The sequence below is a fragment of the Macrobrachium rosenbergii genome, chromosome 14, assembly GCF_040412425.1.
Source record: "Macrobrachium rosenbergii isolate ZJJX-2024 chromosome 14, ASM4041242v1, whole genome shotgun sequence".
Taxonomy (NCBI): Eukaryota; Metazoa; Arthropoda; class Malacostraca; order Decapoda; family Palaemonidae; genus Macrobrachium; species Macrobrachium rosenbergii.
The window spans coordinates 36,504,884-36,527,383 of record NC_089754.1 but is presented as its reverse complement, the minus strand read 5'-3'; the positions used below and the strand labels follow the sequence as shown (position 1 = coordinate 36,527,383).

Below are 22,500 nucleotides of genomic sequence, written 5' to 3'. Positions count from 1 at the left end.
GGTGTAAGAGTGTTTGTTATTCGATGTTTTCAGTGTGTGGTTGATTTTTGTGTTCATTTAATGTATTTTGTAAGAGGCTCAGTGGTCATTTCTTTCTAAAAGTTTGTATTAAATATTAAGGTTTTATTTTCGGTTTTACTTTATCCTCCTTGATTCCATCTCTGTACACTCTGTTGCGGCCATTCCACCTATTGTGGACTTGGTCGTTTGTGACTTCATTTGTGTTTTAAGAGATTAGTGTATGTTTGATGGGCGTGGGCCCATAACATTTGGCGACCTTTTGCCAGGATTTGTCGGATCCTGTAGTCACTTGAGTGTATAGAGTGGATTCTTGGGGTGTTTTGCAGCATAGTAATACCTTCTCTCCTATATTCTTGTGTTGATCGGTGTTTATAATTTTTTTTTCTTGACCGTGGTAGGATATTTGTGTGGTTATTGGTGTTCAGTGTATTGGTTTGTTTTTGGGTATATTTTGTGAGATACATTTATATATTAACTTGTGTGTAATTAATTTACAATGGCTGATTTGAATATCCCGGAGCTCTTGAGTGGAGAGGGGTGGCAGGACAGGTTGGCAGAATTGAATAAGCCTGATTTAGAGAGTGTAGCAGAATTTGTTGAAATTGAAAATCCTGGGTCTGTTAGGAAGGGCTTGTTGCTGCTTAATGTTTATGAAAAGGTTAAGGTGATGAAGGCAGAAGGTAAACCAGAGACTAGGCAGGTGGAGGAAGCGGTGTCAGTAGAAATTTTAGATAGGCAGATTCAGTTGAAAAGAATGGAAATAGATCTCCAAAGGTTGAAGGCTGAGGAGAGAGAGAGAGAGAGAGGCAGCACGAACTTGCTATGCAAGCATTGAGTAATAGGGGTTCTTCTTCTTCCCAACATAATGTGTCTGCAATGCCTTGTATTAATCTAACTGAAGCTCTAAAGTTAGTCCCAAATTTTCAGGAAGTTAACGTGGCAGAGTTTTTTGTTTCTTTTGAGAGAATAGCTTCAAGGTTGGAATGGCCAAAAGAGTATTGGACCACTCTTATTCAGAGTAAATTGTTAGGTAAGGCCCAGAAAGTTTACGTTACCTTGGACGAAGATCTGTCTTCAGATTATGATTCTGTAAAGGCCATAGTTTTGAAGGCTTACGAGTTGGTACCGAAGCTTACCGACAACGCTTCCGTAATTTACAGAAGGAAAGAGGGCAGACTTTTGTAGAGTTCGCCAGGGCTAAAGAGCAATTTGCTGGCGACTGGTTAAAGTCTAAGGAGGTGACAGACTTTGAGAAATTAAAAGAATTGATTTTGGTTGAGGAGTTTAAAAGGTCCGTGCCTAATGAGGTGAAGGTACACCTCGAAGAGTTAAAATTAGAAACTTTACAGGAGGTGGCAATTGCAAGTGATGAGTACCTCCTCTCTCATAAAAATGTGATAGGGGAAGTACCCAGAAATGAGAAATCTGGTTGGGTGAGAGTTAACAGGAGTAGTAATCAGAACAGGTATAATAGGCCTAATGTTAATTATGGTTCTCGTACTACTCCTGTTAGCAGCTATAATAGGCAGACCACAGATAACCCGGAGAAGTTGAAAACTTTGACTTGTTTCTTCTGTCATAAGAAGGGACACGTCAAGAGCATGTGTTATGCATTTAAAAGGTCACAAAGGACCGAAAGACGTCCGGTAATGGCCATTCGTAGGAATGAGAACGAGTCAGTGGCTGAGAACTCTAATAATCAGTGACTAGGCAATAAGTCACTGGCTCCTTTTCAGAAATTTTTGTCTGATGGTTTTGTTCGCTCTGGGAATTCGACTGAGCAAAGAAAGGTTAAAATTTTGCGTGACACTGGGGCTGCTCAGTCTTTAATTCTCAGAGAATCCTTACCTATTGATCGGGAATGTTCAAATAAGGAATATGTTTTGTTAAGTGGTTTTCCAGATACGGTCAGGTCTTACCCGGTTGAGAGTTTTTATTTATCATGCCCGTCTTTTTCAGGTTATTTAAAACTGGCCGTTATTGATAAATTTCCTATTAAAGATGTGGATTTGGTGTTAGGGAATGATGTCGCCCTAATAAATAAAACTTTCCCTATTGTATTAAGTTCCGGTAATGAAATATCTGTAGTCACTCGATCGAAGGCTAGTAGTGTTGACTCGGCCGAGTCGGTAGTTGATGTTGATTTGAGTAGTTTAGATCGTAGTGATAGCTTAGTTATAGATAGTGGTGTGTTGGATAATAAACTTAATTGGACTACTAAGGAACTTATTACAGCTCAGAAAGCAGATTTTAAAGACCTGCCAGTTGAGTCTGGCGAAATTACTGATTTGACTGTCCCTCGATTTAAGATAATTAATAATATTTTGTATAGAATAAGTAGACCTTTTGATGCCATTAATACAGGTTGTGAAATTGTTAAACAGATTGTGGTTCCTTTTGTTTATCGAAAGGAGTTAATGACATTGGCTCATGAAAATGGTTTGGCTGGTCATTTTGGTGTTTTTAAAACCACTCGTAAATTGTGTGAAAATTATTTTTGGCCTAAGATGAAAGATGATGTTAAAAATTTGTAAATAGTTGTGATGCATGTCAAAAGGTCGGGAAGCCTAATCAACCAATTCCAAAGGCACCATTACATCCTATTCCTGTTGTTTCTGAACCGTTCAGAGAGGTAATTATTGACGTGGTTGGACCTCTGCCAAAACTCGTAGTGGCAATCAGTATATTTTAACAATTATGGATAGGATGTCTCGATATCCTGAGGCAATACCACTACGAAATGTAAAATCTGTTAAAATTGTTGAAGTATTAATTGAATTTTTCACCAGGTTCGAATGCCCAAAGTAATTCAGTCCGATTGTGGGTCTAATTTTCTGAGTAAATTATTTAGGAGAAGATGGCTGAATTAAAAATTAATCATGTGACTTCTTCTCCGTACCATCCTGAAAGTCAAGGTGTTTTGGAACGATTTCATCAAACCATGAAGTCTATGATAAAAAAGTATTGTTTGGTTAATGGTTCTGAATGGGATAAGGAACTACCTTATTTATTATTTGCATTTCGGTCAGTGCCGAGTCAGTCTTTAGGATTTTCACCTTTCAGCCTTATTTTTGGTCATTGTGTGCGTGGTCCATTGGATGTGGTTCGTGAATCTTGGGAGGGGACGCCCTGATATGAATTTATTAGATTATGTTAGTAATTTGGGTGATAAATTAACGAAGGCTTGAAGTTTGCTGGTGAAAATTTATTGTGTAGCCAAAAGAAAATGAAATACTTTTTTGACCGAAAGACTAAGGAGCGTAATTTTTGTAGTGGGTGATAATGTTTTGGTATTGCTTCCCATTCCAGGAAACCCTTTAAAAGCTTCATTTTCAGGACCGTGGAAAATTTTAAAGAAAGTAAGTGATGTTAATTATTTAGTTGAAACTCCTGAAAGGAGGAGACCCTACCAGTTGTGTCACATAAATATGTTAAAGGCTTATAAAGGTCGTGACAAAGTTATTCCCGTGGCATTAGTTGGTGATACTACAAAGTGTAACGGTATTAATTCTTTTTCTTTTCCAGACGTGAGTAATTTTGATGATGATTGTTTTGATGGTGCCGAATGGCCTAATGATAATGAACATTCTTTTAGAAAATTTTTCAGAAATGGTTTCACATTTGAATTTAGTAGAACAGGGATCTTTGAAAAAGTTAGTTTTTAGTTATAAGGATTTATTTTCGGATGTTCCAGGACAGACCACTGTCCTTGAACATGATGTGGATGTGGGTAACGCAACTCCGGTAAAACAATCCCCTTACAGGTTAAATCCATTTAAAAATGATGTTGTGGATAAAGAGGTTGATTATATGTTACGACACGGGCTGATCAACCCAGCAACAGTCCGTGGTCTTCACCTGTTGTTTTGGTAAAGAAACAGGATGGTCAATTCAGGCTTTGTTTTGATTACCGCAAAGTCAACGAGGTCACAAAGCCTGATAGTTATCCTTTACCCAGGATAGAGGACTGTATTGACAGGATAGGGAATTCAAAATATATAACTAAATTTGATTTGTTAAAGGGGTATTGGCAAGTTCCGCTGTCCAAACGGGCACGGGATTTGTCAGCGTTTATAACGCAGCGAGACTCTACCAATGTAAAGTAATGCCTTTTGGGATGAAGAATGCCGCTGCAACCTTTCAAAGGTTAATGAATACTTTGGTCCAAGGTTTAGAGGGGTGTGTTGTTTATATTGATGATATTGTAATTTATAGTGATGACTGGAACACCCATCTTAAACGTATTAAGGCTTTATTTCAGGTACTTAGGAAAGCTGGTTTGGTTATAAACCTAAAAAAGAGTGAGTTTGCCAAAGCAAAGGTTGTATATTTGGGTCACGAAGTAGGATTTGGGAAAGTGGCTCAAACAGGCAAACGAGACTCTATTAGACATATTGAAATACCGAAGTGTCGCAGGGATGTCAGAAAGTTCCTTGGTTTAGTAGGGTATTACCGTAGATTTGTTAAGAATTTTTCTGATATCGCTGAGCCCCTGACTAATTTATTACGTAAGAATGTGACTTTTGTATGGACTAATGATGCCCAAAATGCCTTTGAAAAGTTAAAGCAGGTCCTAATGAATTTCCTATTTTGAAAGCTCCTGATTTTGACGTTCCTTTTTCGCTTGCTACTGATGCGAGTGATGTTGGGGTTGGAGCAGTTTTGTTGCAGGAAGATGCTCATGGAGTATCTCATCCTGTTGCCTATTTCTCCAAAAAGTTATCCCCGGCACAACGGAAATACTCGACTGTAGAGAAAGAGACTTTGGGATTAATTTTAGCTGTTAATCATTTTCAGGTATATTTATCCTCTACAGGGACTCGATTAAAATATTAACGGATCATAATCCGTTGGTTTTCTTGAACAGGTTTAGGAATAAAAATCAACGGTTGATGCGTTGGAGCCTCCTGCTCCAGGAATGGAATTTTAGCTTTTCACACATTCCAGGCAAAAGTAATGTTGTCGCTGATGCACTATCACGCATCAGTGACTGATCGATAGGTTGATTTGAGAAAACCTTTTTGTTCTTCGTAAAGTTGTTTTGTATATACTTATATTAATTGATTTGATTAATCCTATAAATTTATTGAATGTACAGGTTTCAGGTGTGTTGTAATAATGTTGTGTCAGGTGTTTTTGTTTATGAAATAATTTAGGATTAAGTACTTAAGATTAAGATGTTAAATGTCGTGATTTGCAGGTTTTTCTTCGGTGTCGTCTTTGATTAAGAGTGGTTAAGGGTACTTTTGATTTCTGTTTATTTTAGTATGTGTTATTGGTGGAGGCTAATTTTAAGGTGTTACCATTGTCTTGTGTATGTCCAGGTTAATTTTAAGGTGTTACCATTGTCTTGTATATGTCCATTAATGATGTGTGTATTTAAGGCCCAAACCCGTTTAGTGTGAGGACGCTCTCTGAAGTGTAGAGGCACTAAAACTGAGTGAAGTGAAGTGAAAAGACGCTCTTTGAAACTCAGTGTGTTGCAAAACAAATAGTGTTGAGTAAGGACGCTCTCTGGAGTGAAAAGAGGCGTTATTGGAAGGTGTTGTGAAGGGCCACAATATTGAGTGTGTCGTAAATCATGGATATGTGAACGGTGTGTTACGTTTTTCTTATTTTTGGTGATTGATTGTTAGTTTTATGAATCATTAATCATATACTGTTATGTCCCTGTTCTTCATTTGTGCCAATGGTCCACATTAATTCTTTCTTTACAAAGCTTAGATAGGTCACGGGCTCACGGGTCTGTAGCACTACACAGCCGTTTTTTAGGCGCTACAGGCTGGTGTATGAGTGGTGACCTAGACTAAGTTAAGGTTAATTTATTAAGGTTTTGGTCCTTATTTTTGTTTGACTGATATTTGTGTTTTCAGAATAATTTAGCCAGGTCACGGCCTCACGGGTCTGTAGCACGGCCGTTTTTTAGGCGCTACAGGCTGGTGTATGAGTGGTGACCTTGGTTGCGGTAACACTAGCCCCATTGTGGTCGATTTATATTTTTGGTTGTTGGTTATCTAGGTTTAGTCTAATAATAGGTTAGTCTTGTTAATATTGCTGTTCTGCTAACCTGTGCCCACCGCTCCACTTGTGAGTTCATGGGGATATTACCATATTTCTTCATATGTTGATACTGATGTTATTTTTGGCGTGGTCACTATAAATTATTTACTTGTGTTAGTTTTAAGTCTTAATATTAAGGTTAAGATTTGATATCTATTGACTGTATTGAAAGTGGTACAAAATTTTTTTGCCACTAATCTATTTTTGGCCGGCAATGTGATATAGTATTTTCAATCACTTTTTGAGTTTTGTCATTGGACTTGAATTTTTTCTTATTGTCCCTGTTTTATTTCATATAGATTGAATTGCTATGTTTGTTTTTGATATTAGCATTTTTATATATTTCTTTGAATTTTGAGTTAAGTTCAATACTTTGTAGAAAAATTTTCTTGTGGAAAATTTTTTTTTGTTGGGTGAGGAGGTGTCAGTATGTGTTTAATTTAACGTAAATTAATTTGTTTTGAATAAGCCACTTTGGCAGTAATTATTCTTTTGGGACGTAATGACCCTGTTTCCTCCTCCCCGACATTTCTGACTTGTTGTTTAGTTTTAATTACAATGAGCTTGTTTTATTTTCACGTGTGGTTTTGGCTTCTCGTCCGGAGCTGTATTCGGCGCTGTTTCTGGAGGACTGAGAGAGTTGTTTTCTGGACGATTATCATTGTGAGAGCCTGCCTGATCTTTGGATTATCTCTGGATTGCAATACATACCTTTCTACAGCTGCTGCTTCTGTCCTCCTTTGGGAGATTGATTTTTCCGTCAGGCTACGCCCTTGGTCCAGTAAAACTGCCAAGGGGACCTCTCTGCCAACTGGTAAGGTGTGATTGCCCCCTCGGGACGGCCGTGTCCGTTGATCGTCTTGCGACGTAAAAGTGATTATTTAATCAGACTGCGCCATTTGTCCAGTTATTTCCTTGCCAGGGGGACCTCTCTTACGTTTGGTAAGGTCTCAAGAAAATATATTATTATCCTCGACCAGTGATTTGAAGGCTGCGTTAGCCACTTCTTCTGTTTAGGGCTCAACTTAAGGGAAGCAATTTATTTTTTTGTTTTTATAAACATTTAGTCTGTAACAAGTTAGGTTATTCTGTCTTTTCGACATTCTATTACTTTCAGGGCCCTCTCTTTAAAGTGTAATTGTATAGCCTATCTTAATTTGGTGTAAGAGTGTTTGTTATTCGATGTTTTCAGTGTGTGGTTGATTTTTGTGTTCATTTAATGTATTTTGTAAGAGGCTCAGTGGTCATTTCTTTCTAAAAGTTTGTATTAAATATTAAGGTTTTATTTTCGGTTTTACTTTATCCTCCTTGATTCCATCTCTGTACACTCTGTTGCGGCCATTCCACCTATTGTGGACTTGGTCGTTTGTGACTTCATTTGTGTTTTAAGAGATTAGTGTATGTTTGATGGGCGTGGGCCCATAACAATATATATATATATATATATATATATATATATATATATATATATATATATATATATATATATATATATATATATATATATATATATTATTGACACACACACATATATATATATATATATATATATATATATATATATATATACAGTATATATAAATTATATTGCAATTCCTTCTACTACCATCATGAAGTCTAATAATGAGGCTTTCCTTTCACCCTTTTAACAAGGTCAGAACATAGGCTACTTCACCAGAACGGTATGTATCTTAAATGCTTTGTTAACTACTTTTAAGTTCAACTGTAATATTTGACTGAGTTTTTTCCATCCCATTAATTCCTTAGAGAGGAATGGCACTTCGCCTTGATATTTAATGATGGTGTAATTTCTTTTCTTTATGTCAGTTGTGATATTTTAACATTATTTTCCTCTTGTTATAATATCTCTTCACATAGCTCGTTTCCCTTCACTAGCATGTTGTGTGTCTCCTTTATGGCTATTATACATCTTGTGTGTTTTTTTCTCAGCATTGCTGGAAAGGTCAGCCATAAAAGCAGCCACCCCTGGGGTGTATACCCAACAGGAGACTTTATTAGCCTGTGCAGGATTCTCCTTAGGTTCCTTGATAATCTTCACCTCTCTGATTCTTATTTTTCTGACATATTTTCTGCCTTGTTTTGATAAGCTTTTTTTATGTTTTGTTAAAAATGCCACCCTCCTCATAGGTAATATTCTTTCTGAATGGCAATTATGGTCCTTGGATTTACTGATAGTATTGTAATTTTTTTAGCTGTACACTGTAAGTTATTAGTATTCCAGTGCTTACTAAGAATGATCAGTGATTTTAAAAGCTGTGGCAAATACAATAGATGCATTTGAAAGTTGTTGATTGTATGGATGTAAGTTTTCTAGTCCTTTATTTATTGTTTTGATACACTGGCAAAACTATATTTACGGTACTGATGACCTTTGCTGTTGTGACGCCAGTATGATGTAAACCCATCATACAAATCAAGTAATAGTTATAGTGGCCTACTAAAACTATGCTTTAGAAAAAAATGCTGCAACTGTCTGTAAATTGTCTGATCAGTCTTATTCTATTGTGCGTCCATTGATTTACATGTACAATGCTCTCTCTCTCTCTCTCTCTCTCTCTCTCTCTCTCTCTCTCTCTCTCTCTCTCTCTCTCTCTCTCTCCACATACATATCTGATGTATTTGTGCCCATGTTCTTATCGGATGTCAAGCACAACCTTTTATTTTTATATAACAGACTGATAGATTAATCTCTCTCTTTCTCTCATTTTTTTTCCATACATATTTGTGTCCATGCTCTTGTTTATCAGATGTCATGCACAACCTCATCTCTTTATCTAACTGCTCGAGTCTCTCTCTCTCTCTCTCTCTCTCTCTCTCTATGCTTCCTTCATTCAGGTTTTCATACCCCAGCATCGCGTCTGTCTGCCTGCGCATATTGATTTCCCCTTCGTTTGATTCCCTTTCTTTCCGTCGTTTCACGGGCACCGTCGTCATCACGCCCTCTCAAAATGATACTGCGACTCACTCGGGCTGTCAAGAGGCACTGCACGTAAAAAGAAGCACTGCACGCAAAGAGGTACCGCACGCGCAACGCCCACACTACCTTTTTTATTTTTTTCCTAAGCGGCGTTCATGTGCGGATTTGGAGCAAATGGATGGGATTAAGAGAGGGGATGTTGCCCCTCGCCGCTTCGATAAGTTAGAGGCGTCGTCGTGCACTGTAGACTACTGTATCTACCCCTCATCGGCCGACCCCCCCCAAACCCTCTCTCTCTCTGTCTCTCAGTAAGCATCTCGCTAGGCCGTTTTCCATTCAAGCGTAATTTTTTGTGTACAGCGGATCTTGAGAAGGTTAAATATTCACCAAGAGCAAGCTTACGCTTGGCCATGTTCCAACAACTATATGAAGACTTTCTTAAGCTTCCTCCTCTCTCTCTCTCTCTCTCTCTCTCTCTCTCATCTCTCTCTCTCTCTCGCCGAACTGCGTCGTTCGACTAAAATTTTTTTTCCTTCCTCCGAAGTTTCAACATGACGTCTGCGCGATAGTAAGCAAGTTGCATGCAGATGAGACTTATGCGCTTGTATGTTGCGAGACAGTTCAGAAGTTCGAAGGGTTTGAGTGGAAATTGTGCTTGCTTGCTTGCGTGCGTTCGCGCGCGTGCATGCGTATGTGTGTGTCGGTGAGGGGTGTTAGGAGAAGGAGAGAGTGGAACTGAAGCGTGATTCCCCAGCAGCGTTGCAAGTGTATGGATACTGCAGCTTAAAGCTTGCTCTCTCTCTCTCTCTCTCTCTCTCTCTCTCTCTCTCTCTCTCTCTCTCTCTCTCTCTCTGGGAGAATAGTATTCGAGATGTCCTTACTGGTTTATTGATTCTTTTTTCCAGGCTTGAAAAATTAGATCGACTAACTGGATTCGAAACTGGAATTCATTTCGATTCTCTAGCCGTATAAATGTACAGCATCCTTCATCTTCTCTCCATTTTTCCACAACACTTGACGGCTAAATTTTGCTTTTATCGTGTTTATTTTCTATTCTGCATTTGGATGAAGGAAAGGCTACGAACTATGGTGGTTATGTTGAATTTTCAATACCTGGTTTTAGCAATGTGTTGCACCATTAGCATGTTTCTCTTTGTAAGCAAATAATTCCATAAATAATTCCCCAGGAATAACTTCCGCCCCCGAGAGCCTTGTGTGGTTGTCATCAATTATCCAACCCCACCCCTTTCGCCCCCGCCTCTTTTTTTTTTTGGTAGGGGTGCAACCAAGGAATTCGTAGGGGAAGGGAGCTTGGTCCACCTTGGAATTTTGTTAGTGCCTTCAGACTCTTGCAATTCCCGGAGTTTATTTTATTTGACATCAAATGAAATGTTACTGTCATAAAAAGACATTTATTGGTTAATAAACACATTAAACTGTCTACTTGCATACAATTTTGTATCTGGCGATTAAATGTGCGAGTTGCTTTATAAAAAGTAAAAATAAATATATAAATAAATAAATAAAGCGAATGCTCTACAGATATTTGAGAAGCTACGAAGCCACTCTAATTAAATGGTTACTATTTAATATATAATATTTTATGAATTATGGGTTTAAAATACCACTGCTACAAGAACTCCTGACAGAATCTTTAAGGGCAGTCGGCTCTTCGCGCCTAGGATAGTAAAGATGCATTAAGATGTCCGTCCCGTCGGCCTCTGCCAATTATTACTACCATCGTTTAAGCTCAACACTTAATTATTTTTCAGTTTCATGTCAACTCTTTAGCAATGTTATCAATAAATATTCGACTAATTGCTTATCTTTTACAGCTCCAAACAGCTAGATTCAAATACGAAAAACAACTACAATGGACTGTTTTGTAAATACCCAGATGTTAATCCACACTAATGAGGGAAGGTTGATCTCTCTGAGTGGACCATCTAGAACACCAGTCATACTAGCCAATATCTTTTCTGAATGCTTAACAAACCAGTCTCCCGGAAGAAACAAAAACTCAGTTCAGTGGCCTAACTTACGAAGCAGCATTAACATGTAAGATTTATGATATTTCTTTTTTCCCAAAGTACAATAGTAGGGTCTAGTCTAGTTCAGGTCTCGATTATCTGAGTGATTTCATATTACAAACTGAAGTCATTTTTTTCTTCAGATCTCAGGAGGAAGGATTAAACCTCAAAACTGGGTGCAAACGAGATGGAGAAATGAAACATAAACAGTGAGATAAGCGTTATTAGACATTTTTCATCTTCGGTAAAATGTTGAAGCCCTTGAAAGGACAGAAAAAAAATTAAATAACCTTAACAGTAACATTAATTTCTCCAAGAATCGACTGATTACCAGGAAAATAAAGTGGATAAAACATACTTCAAAGAAAGGAGTCGCCGCAGAACTTTCTGAGCCAACGGCAATCAGATCGAATCTGATGAACAAAAGACCCCAACAGAAACAGTGACCCCTGAGATGACATATTGTCGCCACGAGAAACGCCTTACAAGATGTTGGTGAGGAGGAGGAGGAGGAGGAGGAGGAGGAGGAGGAGGAGGAGGAGGAGGAGGAGGAGGAGGAGGAGGAGGAGGAGGCGGCGGTCAGAGATCAGAGGAAATTGCCTGTATCTGAAGGCCTGGCGTGTAAAATGATGTGTTAATTTTTTTTTTTTTTTTGTCACTTCCAGGTAAAGATAGGGAATTCTCTCTCCTCTTCGGTTTTCACTTGGACATCTATGTCCTTTTTCCATCCATCCTTCTACCTAGAAGTGTTTCCGACGTCAATGACCTTATTTAGTAAAGAGTGAGCTTATAAAATTTGATTAATCAACTAACCTCTTTTCCTTTTGCAAGTCTTTAGCAAAGAAACATGTTCGACTTACTGATCCTTGCCTTTCCTTAATAAAATAATAATACAAAAATTCTCGAGTTTGGAAGTTACAGGACACGGGGTCTGACGTCAGGCGTTTTTGGGACGCGTAGGGTTGACGTTTGACAATTAGGGACCTGACGTCTCAGGGCGAGTTCATGGTGCGGGACAGGTGGTCTCATGAGGAGGGACTGCTAATTGACAGTTGCACGAGACGGGAGCAAACCCCTTTTAGGGGTGGAACAAACTCCTTTTATAGATGGAACAAATCCCTTTTAAAGATGGAGCAAACTCCTTTTGAAGATGGAACTAACTACTTTTTAAAAATGGAAAAAAACCCTTTTAAAGATGGAACAACACCCTTTTAAAAATGAAACAAACTCCTTTTTAAGATGGAAGAAACTCCTTTTAAAGAAGGAATGAACCTTTTTTAGGGATGGAACACACTCCTTTTAAAAATGGAACAAACTCCTTTTTAAGATGGAAGAAACTCCTTTTAAAGACGGAATGAACTCCTTTTAGAGATGGAACACACTCCTTTTAAAAATGGAACAAACTCCTTTTTAAGATGGAAGAAACTCCTTTTAAAGAAGGAATGAACTCCTTTTAGAGATGGAACAAACTCCTTTTAAAGATGGAACAAACTCCTCTTATAGATGGAACATATCCCTTTTAAAGAGGCTGGGTAAGCAAATGCAAACGGTTTGAAGAACAAAGGAATTCCAAAAGGAAGTACTGTGCATAAAATTCCAAATGTTCACTAAAGCGATTATTCTGAAAGGTTGAACACACAAGGATCCAAACACTTTGAAATGAGGGTTCTGAAACTTCAGTTTGAAAATAAGTAGGCTGATTACTTAAAGTAAAAAATGAGAGAGAGAGAGAGAGAGAGAGAGAGAGAGAGAGAGAGAGAGAGAGAGAGAGAGAGAGAGAGAGAGAGAGAGAATCTGTCAGTTAGATAAAAAGAAAATGTTTTGCATGACATCTGATAAACAACAAGAACAGGACAAAGATACACATGGAGACAGGAGAGAGAGAGAGAGAGAGAGAGAGAGAGAGAGAGAGAGAGAGAGAGAGAGAGAGAGAGAGAATGTCCTAATCGGCCGTACTGTAATCTGATCGGACAAACTCGCTCAGGTGAGCTTTAAAGAATCCTATCCCAACATTACCCACAAACGTCTATTTAAATCGAACCCTTTTTCGTAAAGCTTTTTCCCCTTTACGTTAAAAAAAAGGACGGACCTGACATCAAATGGCCTCGCGATCAATAATAACGTGAAAGCGAGAGCCGGCGTCACCGAGTGTCAAATATTTTGGAAGTCTTTATCTTCTTTTCTTTACGCAATGGCGTCATCTGTCCGTCTCCCCCGTTCCCCTCCCGCGAACAAATGTGGCAACCAATTAGGTGAAAAAACCGATACCTATCGGGTACGAAAATATTCCTCCCGATGGCTACTCTGCACCAACGCTCTCGGGCGGTCTTCATGTGTTATGTATATGTGTATGTGTCTGTCACGATGGTCTCATAAAGCAATCAATGAACAAATTCTTATGTATGCATGCATGTGTATGCATATAAGCATGTATGTATGTATGCGTCACGCCAGTTCGACAGAGCAATCAATCAACTAATTCGTATGTGTCTGTCGCGCCACTTCGATTAAGAAATCAATCAACGAATTCTTATGTATGTACGTATGGATGTGTATGTCCGTGGCGCCAGTTCGATTAAGCAATCAGTCAATACATTCTTATTATATATGTATGTAATTACCTAGTGAGAAATATGACGGTACTTCATACATGGCACATTTCTTTGCAAGAATTTCAGAGAGAGAGAGAGAGAGAGAGAGAGAGAGAGAGAGAGAGAGAGAGAGAGAGAGCACAAAGGTCAGAGAGGCCTGAATCCATAGTCGTTTACTGACATAACTAATGGACGAAAACTACACAATATGACGTAACACTAAATGTATGAGCGATATAAAATGAATAATGGCTATTCACTATCAATATGAAAGTAAGGCAATCTACATTTTACCCCACAAAGTAAAGAAGGGGCTAATTATATCTACTTGAAGACGTGGAAATATTTCAAAATCCAGTTACCGGTGTGGGTAACTGTTCGCAGACTTTCCATGTCTTAAATATTACTAAATAAGTAAAATTATCTATTCATAATTCAAGTCTGAAATGATACAAAATTCATTTTAGGATTTCTTCCCTTTTTCGATCTGCCAGACAACGATGTGCCACCCCAATAAAGGGTCGGTCTCTCTCTCTCTCTCTCTCTCTCTCTCTCTCTCTCTCTCTCTCTCACACACACAACACAAAAAAATATATGTACACACACACACACACACACACACACACACACACACACACACACACACACACACACACACATATATATATATATTATAAGAAATAAAGACCTCCGATACATAATTTTTTTTTGGGGGGGGGGGTTCTCTTGATAATTCAGTCAATAGAAGATTTTTGCGCGCCAGAAATATTGAAACAAAACTGAATAATTAAAAGCGATTTAATTAGAGAGAGACGCATTCACATGTTCGAACCAGGAAGCAATCCCCTTTCGTTATTTGCAAACAAAGAACGCCGGAGAGCAAATGCGCTATTTGAAACAGTTTGTTTGTGGGGCTGGAATTTATAGCTTCGCATCCCAACAACAATCCTCCCCCCCCCAACCCCACGTTATTATGATTTAATTTTGTAACTTTTGTTTGAGGTCTTTTAATTTTTTTTTAACATTTGTTAATTTTGTAAATTTTGTTTTGAAGCTTTCAATTTTTTTTACTTATTTGTTAATTTTGTAACTTTTTTTTTAGCATTTTGTTACTGGTTTGTTAATTCTGTTACTTTCGTTTTGGGCCTTTTAAAATTTTTTTACTGATCTTTTAATTTCGTAACTTTGTTTGGAGTTTGTTAATTTTTATTTTTATATCTGATGTGTTAATTTTGTAACTTTTTTTTGAGTCATTTAACTTTTTCTTTTAAACCGATTTGTTAATTATGTAACTTTTGCTTTGAGTCTTAACTTTCTTCTTTTTGCTGATTTATTAATTGTGTAACTTTTGTCTGGGGTTCTTTTAACTACTGTTGTGTAAATGTTTTTTTTTTTTTTTTTTTAAAGGGAAAGCACGACAACCTGACTTGAATAGAGGACGTTTCATGTCTAGTATAAATTTACGTCATGACGTGACGCTGTGATTCGTGGACAAAGTAACTAACGAAACAGGATCTCGTCATTTAATCATATATATATATATATATATATATATATATATATATATATATATATATATATATATATATATATATATATATATATTTGTATTTCATTTTCACTCACAGTAATTCAATTTCCATTTCTGTTAAGTCGACTTTTCATTGTCACACTCCTGCCAATGATTTTTTTTTACTGGGTTCCTTTTATTACCCATTTCTTGGGCAATCATTTTTTTCTGTTCATCTTTCCTGTCTACTCGCCAAACATACGATCTTTTGGTTTATTGTCCTTCCATGATTTCTATTCTCCTCAGTATTATTATTATTATTATTATTATTATTATTACCACCAACATCATCTAGAATTCATCATAATCCTGTTGGCTGTCTTTTTATTCAAATCATAATTCATATCTATTCCATTACCTTTCTCTTTTCTTCAAGTGAAAGTCTGTGGGATGGCCCTGTTTTACTCAGGTCCGATTAAGAAAAAAAGAAATAAATAAAATAAGTAGTAAATAAGAATAAAATAAGCAAAGGAAAAGAGAAGAGAAGGAGTAATTTCATCAATTTTCACGACTAGGGTATTCTATACCCTTCATTACACCTCTACGTAATAATTTCGATTAGATTAATCCATCTCATTCACCTTCTGCAAGTTTACTTCACCATAATAAAAGTCTACCAGATCTTTCGTTTATTATCTTGCAGTCTCCACTCCTCTCATAACCCTTCATTCTATTTTATTTCTTTATCCCCTTCATCCTAAAATTATCTTGTCACGTTCATTCAATTCTGTTTATCTTCACTTCACTTCTTTTTATGTCACGTATTCTTATCCCCAACTCTTCATTCGTCTTCCTTTCTTTAATAATTTGCTTTTCTATTTCTCTTTTTTCTTTATTATTTACTCCCTGTTTTCACATGTTTTCCGGTTTCCGTTCTTATCCCAAAATGTCATTGTACTCAACTTCTTTATATATTCCGTTTTCTATCAAACATGTTCACAATATCTATCTTAACGAATTTAACTCAATTTTGTCACTTTCCATAATTGCATCAATTCTCTTGTTCCAATTAAATTACTCCTTCCTTAATTGTGAAGCATGACTCTCTCCGTTAAACTTATTTTACTTCTTTGTATACTATTTCACTCCCCTTTTAGTTTTCTGTAAAAGAAAACTACTGTGCCGGCTCTGTCTGTCCACTCGCACTTTACTCTGTCAGCACTTTTTTCTGTCCTTCCTCAGATCTTAAAAGCTACTGAGGCTAGAGGGCTGTAAATCGGTATGTTGATCATCCACCCTCCAATCATCAAACATACCAAATTGCAAGCCCTCTAGCCTTAGTAGTTTTTATTTACTTTACGGTTAAAGTTAGCCATAATCGTGTTTCTGGCAACGATATTGGATAGGTCACCACCGGGCCCTGATTAAAGTTTCATGGACCGCGGCTCATGATACCGTGACCACCGAAAGATAAATCTATTTTCGGTGGCCTTGATTATACGCTGTAGCGGTTGTACAGAAAACTCGATTGCGTCCAAGAAACCTCGGCGCATTTTTTTTTATATATCTCAATTCCTTATATCCCTTGCAATGCAAATACCACAGACACCTCAGGAGAAGTAATTTTGTTTTTTTGCATTAATCAGAAGTCTACCGATTATTGTGCTTTCATAACATCACCTCTGTTACAAACCAAAGTGATAGAACGTTAGGCATATGTAAATTTCCTTACGAATATGACACGTGTTTTATATAGCATGTATAATTTAAACTGAAATAAATCCACAAACCGTGAGAGAGAGAGAGAGAGAGAGAGAGAGAGAGAGAGAGAGAGAGAGAGAGAGAGAGAGAGAGAGAGAGAGAGAGAGAGAATTTTTTCTAACAAAAATGTCCATAAGTCAAAGCACTACTGGAAAGCTACTCAGAAGGAGCCTACAAAATTCATCAATAATAAGACGGTGTAAGTGAAATAAAGGCTCCCGCAAATCAGACATAGAAAACTAAACTCTAATATTCCAAAGGATTAAATTTAGGAGAGTCCTCTCAAAATAACAGTGGTTGTAAATAAGCTTAAAGCAATTATCACTCGTCTGATTACAAACATGATTTTTATGGTGTTGCCCATAATTACACGAAATTTCTGTAATTTGTGGCTTCACGTCGACGCTCACGCCCTCTCCTGTTGCTGAAAAATGGTTTGACATTTGCGGGATTAATCAGTTGGCTGCCTTTCAACATGTAAAAATGGGAAGAAATTCTTTCTTTTTGTCATTTATAAAGCATGAAATAGATTACAGTCTTTACTTGTTGAAATACTGCGTTCTCTTTTTACATATACGCTGGAATGCTCATTACAAATTAGTGTTCATTCTATAATGAAGTAGATTATAATTTTCATCTGTTAAAATAATGTGTTCCCATTTTACATATAAGCCGGAATGCTCAATACAAATTATTGCTGATTTTATAATAACGAAGCGTTTTTAAACACAAACAGTAATATTACCTACGACAGTAATATTACCTAAGACTGAGCTTTCTGAAGTAGATTATAATTTTTATATGTTAAAATATGTTTTCTCGTTTTACATATATGTTGGAATGCTCATTATAAATTACTGCCGATTCTTTAATAACGAAGCATTTTTAAACGAACAAACAATATTACCTACCAGTGTGGTTTTACAAACAATGCCTTCTATTCTCAAAGTAAAGCATGACGTGATCACTTTTAAGATTACCCCTATTTTGGAAAACAATTTCAAGTTGGAAGTAATTTTCACCACTCGCCACGAATCTTGCCGATGACGGCGGCGCTTAAAGCTGAAGGTAGTCGCCATTGCACAATCTGTCGCCGGGTTCAGCCTGATAATGGATTTTCATCACCGACACTTATCATCCAATTCTTTTGCCCCAGCACACCCCCTCCCCCTCCCCCTCCTCAGGGGACCTTTATCCCCTCTCCTCAGCGGGGGACACCAGCAGGAATCACCCCTTAAGCTTAAACTAACCGTGGTTAAAACGACCGTTTAATGATCTCTCCTCCTCATCCTCCTCCTCCTTCCTCCTCCTCCTTTTTCTTCTCCTTCTTCTTCTTCCTCGTCGTCTTCTTCTTCTTCTTCCCCTGAGGTGTTCACAGGTTAGTTACCGGGTGCGACCTGGCGTGTGATAAGACCTGGCTTATTATAAGGCCTCCAGGTTCAAGCAGGTTAATTCCGAATTTGTCGCTCTCGGTATTTGGATTTTTTCGCTTAGGATGTCGAACTGGGAAATTCTTGAAATATCGTTTTTACTCACCTTTTTTAAGGCAGAGATATTGCTACAAAAATGTAGTTCTGGCTTTTATTTACTTTCGTTCTGACGTATCTATCTATCTATCTCTCCATCTACCTATCGATCTTATTGTGTAAGTAGCCAGGGTAAGGAAAGGCATGGGGCTAGCAATCTCATCCTCCCCAAAAATAACTTGCTGACAGACGGTTTACAACCACTAAAATCAACCCAGCAAACGGCAATGGCATCTGTTGAATGTATGTATGTATGTGGTGTGTGTGTGTTTGTATTTATGTATGTATGTATGTATGTATACACACTAAATATATATATATATATATATGTATATATTTACATACATACATAATATATATATATATATATATATATATATATATATATATATATATATATATATATATATGATGTATGATGTCAATGCATATAAAACTCTCGAACCTCTCTTCACAAAAGACCTGAAAAAATGTCTTAAAGCTTCACAAAGAATAACTCCGTAGGCTACGCGTAAAAAAGCTATAAACTTCCCACCATAAAAACCAGGGTAAAACTAAATGAAAATGAAGGCAGAATTTCCTCATTTCCGACACTCCGACATAAAACATATAAGAAGAGATAGCACAATGGGATACAAGGGACTGTCATGGCAATGTCGTTACTGAATACAGTATTCATTTGGTATTACTTATGCTTCTGACACCCTGTCTAACGTCATGAATACACTGCGTCAAGAAATTAGTAAGTTTGCTTGCAATGAGAGAGAGAGAGAGAGAGAGAGAGAGAGAGAGAGAGAGAGAGAGAGAGAGAGAGAGAGAGAGAGATTTTAATTAGGTGAAAAAGGCATTAAGGCATTTTACTGTGTGTGTATGAGAGAGAGAGAGAGAGAGAGAGAGAGAGAGAGAGAGAGAGAGAGAGAGAGAGAGAGAATTTACGGTGAAAAAGGCAAGAAGTTCATTTAGTAAATAAAGTTAATGGAAACTTCCTGATGATAATCATCATCAATTTACTATTGTCGAAAAAATGTTATTACCAATTCGAGCACTGTTAAATGTAAAAAAAAAAATGTAAATCATACGAATTCTACAATAACAATAATTACATTACATTTATATATATAACATTATATAAGCTTTTAATGCTGCGAAGAAAGGAGTCCCTATAATTACGTGGATAATAATTAATAATCATAAAATAAATTTCCAATGAATAATTAGACACTGAAGGGGAGTATGGTACGGTGTCAGCTAGAGGGAACTACTACTACTACTACTACTAATAATAATAATAATACTCCATTCATACTGTTACTTATGGAATGACCCAAGAAGCTTAGTAAATTACATTACAGTCTCGCAACAGCGTTGGAACCAAAGTAAAACTCCCCGTAAGGGGATAGTGCCGCCAGTGCACCTCATGCTGTATACTGTAGGCATTCTTAAGGTTCTTTGCAAGGACCCTTCGGCTCCTAGCTCCAACCCCTTTCATTTTTTTACTGTGTCTCCGTTCATATTCTCTTTCTTCCATCTTGCTTTCCACCCTCTCCTAATAATCGTTTCTTAGTGCAACTGCGAGGTCTTCCTCCTTTTACACAATTAAAACCTTATTACTCACAATTTCCCTTTCAGCGCTGAATGACCTCACAGGTGCCAGCGCTTGGCCTTTGGCTCGCGAACCAAAACGAGCAAATACTTAAAACACACTCGTCTTTGGCTGACGTCTTATATTATATTTCATTCCAAAGTAAAACTCGAGCGCCAACCAAAACCCAACCACCAAAACAAGAAAATACTCGAAAATAAAAAGTCACACTCGTCTTTGGCCTAAGTAAAACTCACTCACGAACCAAACCACCAAAACCAAATCAAATACTCTAATAAAAAAAAAAATAAAATAAAAACACACTATCTTTCATCTCGCAGCCAAAACCAACACGCCAAAACGAGCAAATACTCTGAAAGAAAAAACAAAAAACTCACACTCGATCTTTCATCTCGCAGCCAAACCCAACACGCCAAAACGAGCAAATACTCTAAAAGAAAGAAAGAAAAAAAACAACAAAAACTCACACTCGATCTTTCATCTCGCAGCCAAAACCAAATCAAATACTCTGAAAAAACCACACTTGATCTTTTATCTCGCAGCCAAAACCAAAACGCCAAAACAAGCAACGACTCTAAACAAAAAAAACTCACACTCGATCTTTCATCTCGCAGCCAAAACCAAAACGCCAAAACGAGCAATTACTCTTAATGAAAACTCACTCGATCTTTCATCTCGCAGCCAAAACCAAAACGAGCAAATACTCCACAAAAAAAAAAAAAAAATCTTTTATCTCGCAAAAACCACCAAAAACCAAATCAAATACTCTATAAAAAAAAAAAATAGAAAACTCACACTCGATCTTTCATCTCGCAGTCTTATGCCGTCCATGGCCACGGTGACGACGATCCGCTGCTTATGCTCGCCGGCCGCCCTTACGGCCATCTTGAGTTCGGCCAGCGCCTCCTGACACATTCGGTCTCCGCGCGCCTCCGCTACTTCGAGCACGCCTATCAGCTTGCCCTTGAAGCTTATGCCCTCCACGAAGCGGTGGGGGTCATTCTTCTCCGTGCCCGACGTGCGGTCTGCGGAAGAGGGAGAGGGAGATGGTTTTAATGGTTAGAATTGTTAGTGAACAGTAAAACAGTATTTGCGATAAGGCAAACATAATAATAATAATAATAATAATAATAATAATAATAATAATAATAATAATAATAATAATAATAATAATAATACTTAGAACTGTTAACAAATAGTATTTGCAGATGTAATAAAATAATAATAATAATAATAATAATAATAATAATAATAATAATAATAATACTTAGAACTGTTAACAAACAGTATTTGCGGTGTGGCATAATAATAATAATAATAATAATAATAATAATAATAATAATAATAATAATACTATGAAAGAGAAGAGGAGGGAGAAGTATCTTTCAATTATGAATTCAAGACAAAACAAAACAGATCCGAAAGGATTCAAGGGATGTAGGCTGGTTATATTAACGCTAATATTTGTTGATACAGTGGATTGATGCAATAACAATATGTATTACGATACAAAAATCTATCTACAAGTGTAAGGAGCAACGACCTCAAGTTTCGTCACCATCAATACATATAATAAAAAAAAAACTTGTCAGTGATGATGATGATGACGAAACTTAGAGTTACGAAATTTCTTTCCCCATCTAAAACACCAACTCCCACTTTTTGAATGAACGCATAAAAATGTACACACATGAAACTCTGAGAAAAAATGTTGCTTCACTATGAAATAAATCCTCACGTGATATTGCCTTTGAACTCCAAGTCTTTCAGGAGTTTAAAAAAATAACTGACATGAAATTCTCCTCGAGTTCAAAGCCTCTGAGGAGGAAGAAAAAGTAAAAGACCTTCATATGAGATTCTCCACGAATTCAAAGCACCTGAAGGGTTCGAAAAATTTCAGTGACGAAATCTGGACTCGTAAAACGTCCCTTTACAAATTCTAAATAAATCCGTCTTGGATTAAATATAGACGTTCTTCTTGATGTCACGCCTGGATGGGCTATCGGTCACATCTTCATACCTTTGAACAGGTAGACCACCTGAGTTCAATTAACCAGAGATGTTTGAGAAATTTAGGCGTAAGGTATATCGTAAAATCACTTACTAGAAGTGAGTAACCGCTTGGTTCTAGTGAAACATAATGCAACGTTTTCTATCATCAGGAAGGTTGCTCTTGTCTTTGTTATAGTCTCACGTGAGAAAAAAATGAGTGCAGAGCTACAGATGTAATAGCCGTAAGTACAATTACGGTAGATTTTCAAGATATACATCTCAAGAGTAGAAGCATTGCCTTGATAACCTTGACAGTAGCTTAAAAGCTAAATAAAATATATCTATACAAATATAAATGGAAAAAATAAACCAAACAAGGAAAAGAAGACACTCCAACCTTTGAAAACCAAGTGATGCTGGAAATGATTATCAAACACAAATACATATAATACATTCATTTTTTCCATA

The 22,500-nt window shown here is 37.1% G+C and overlaps 1 protein-coding gene across 8 annotated transcripts in view; it reads right to left on the bottom strand.

Moving 5' to 3' along the window:
• The window catches only part of Dab (DAB adaptor protein), a 231,716-nt gene that overhangs the window by 29,975 nt on the left and 179,241 nt on the right, over positions 1–22,500 (bottom strand). For all 8 annotated transcript variants that reach the window (XM_067116424.1, XM_067116428.1, XM_067116426.1 and 5 more), the window contains one exon: positions 20,836–21,065. In XM_067116424.1, coding sequence (XP_066972525.1) covers positions 20,836–21,065 — 230 coding nt within the window. The remainder of the gene's footprint in view (positions 1–20,835; positions 21,066–22,500) is intronic.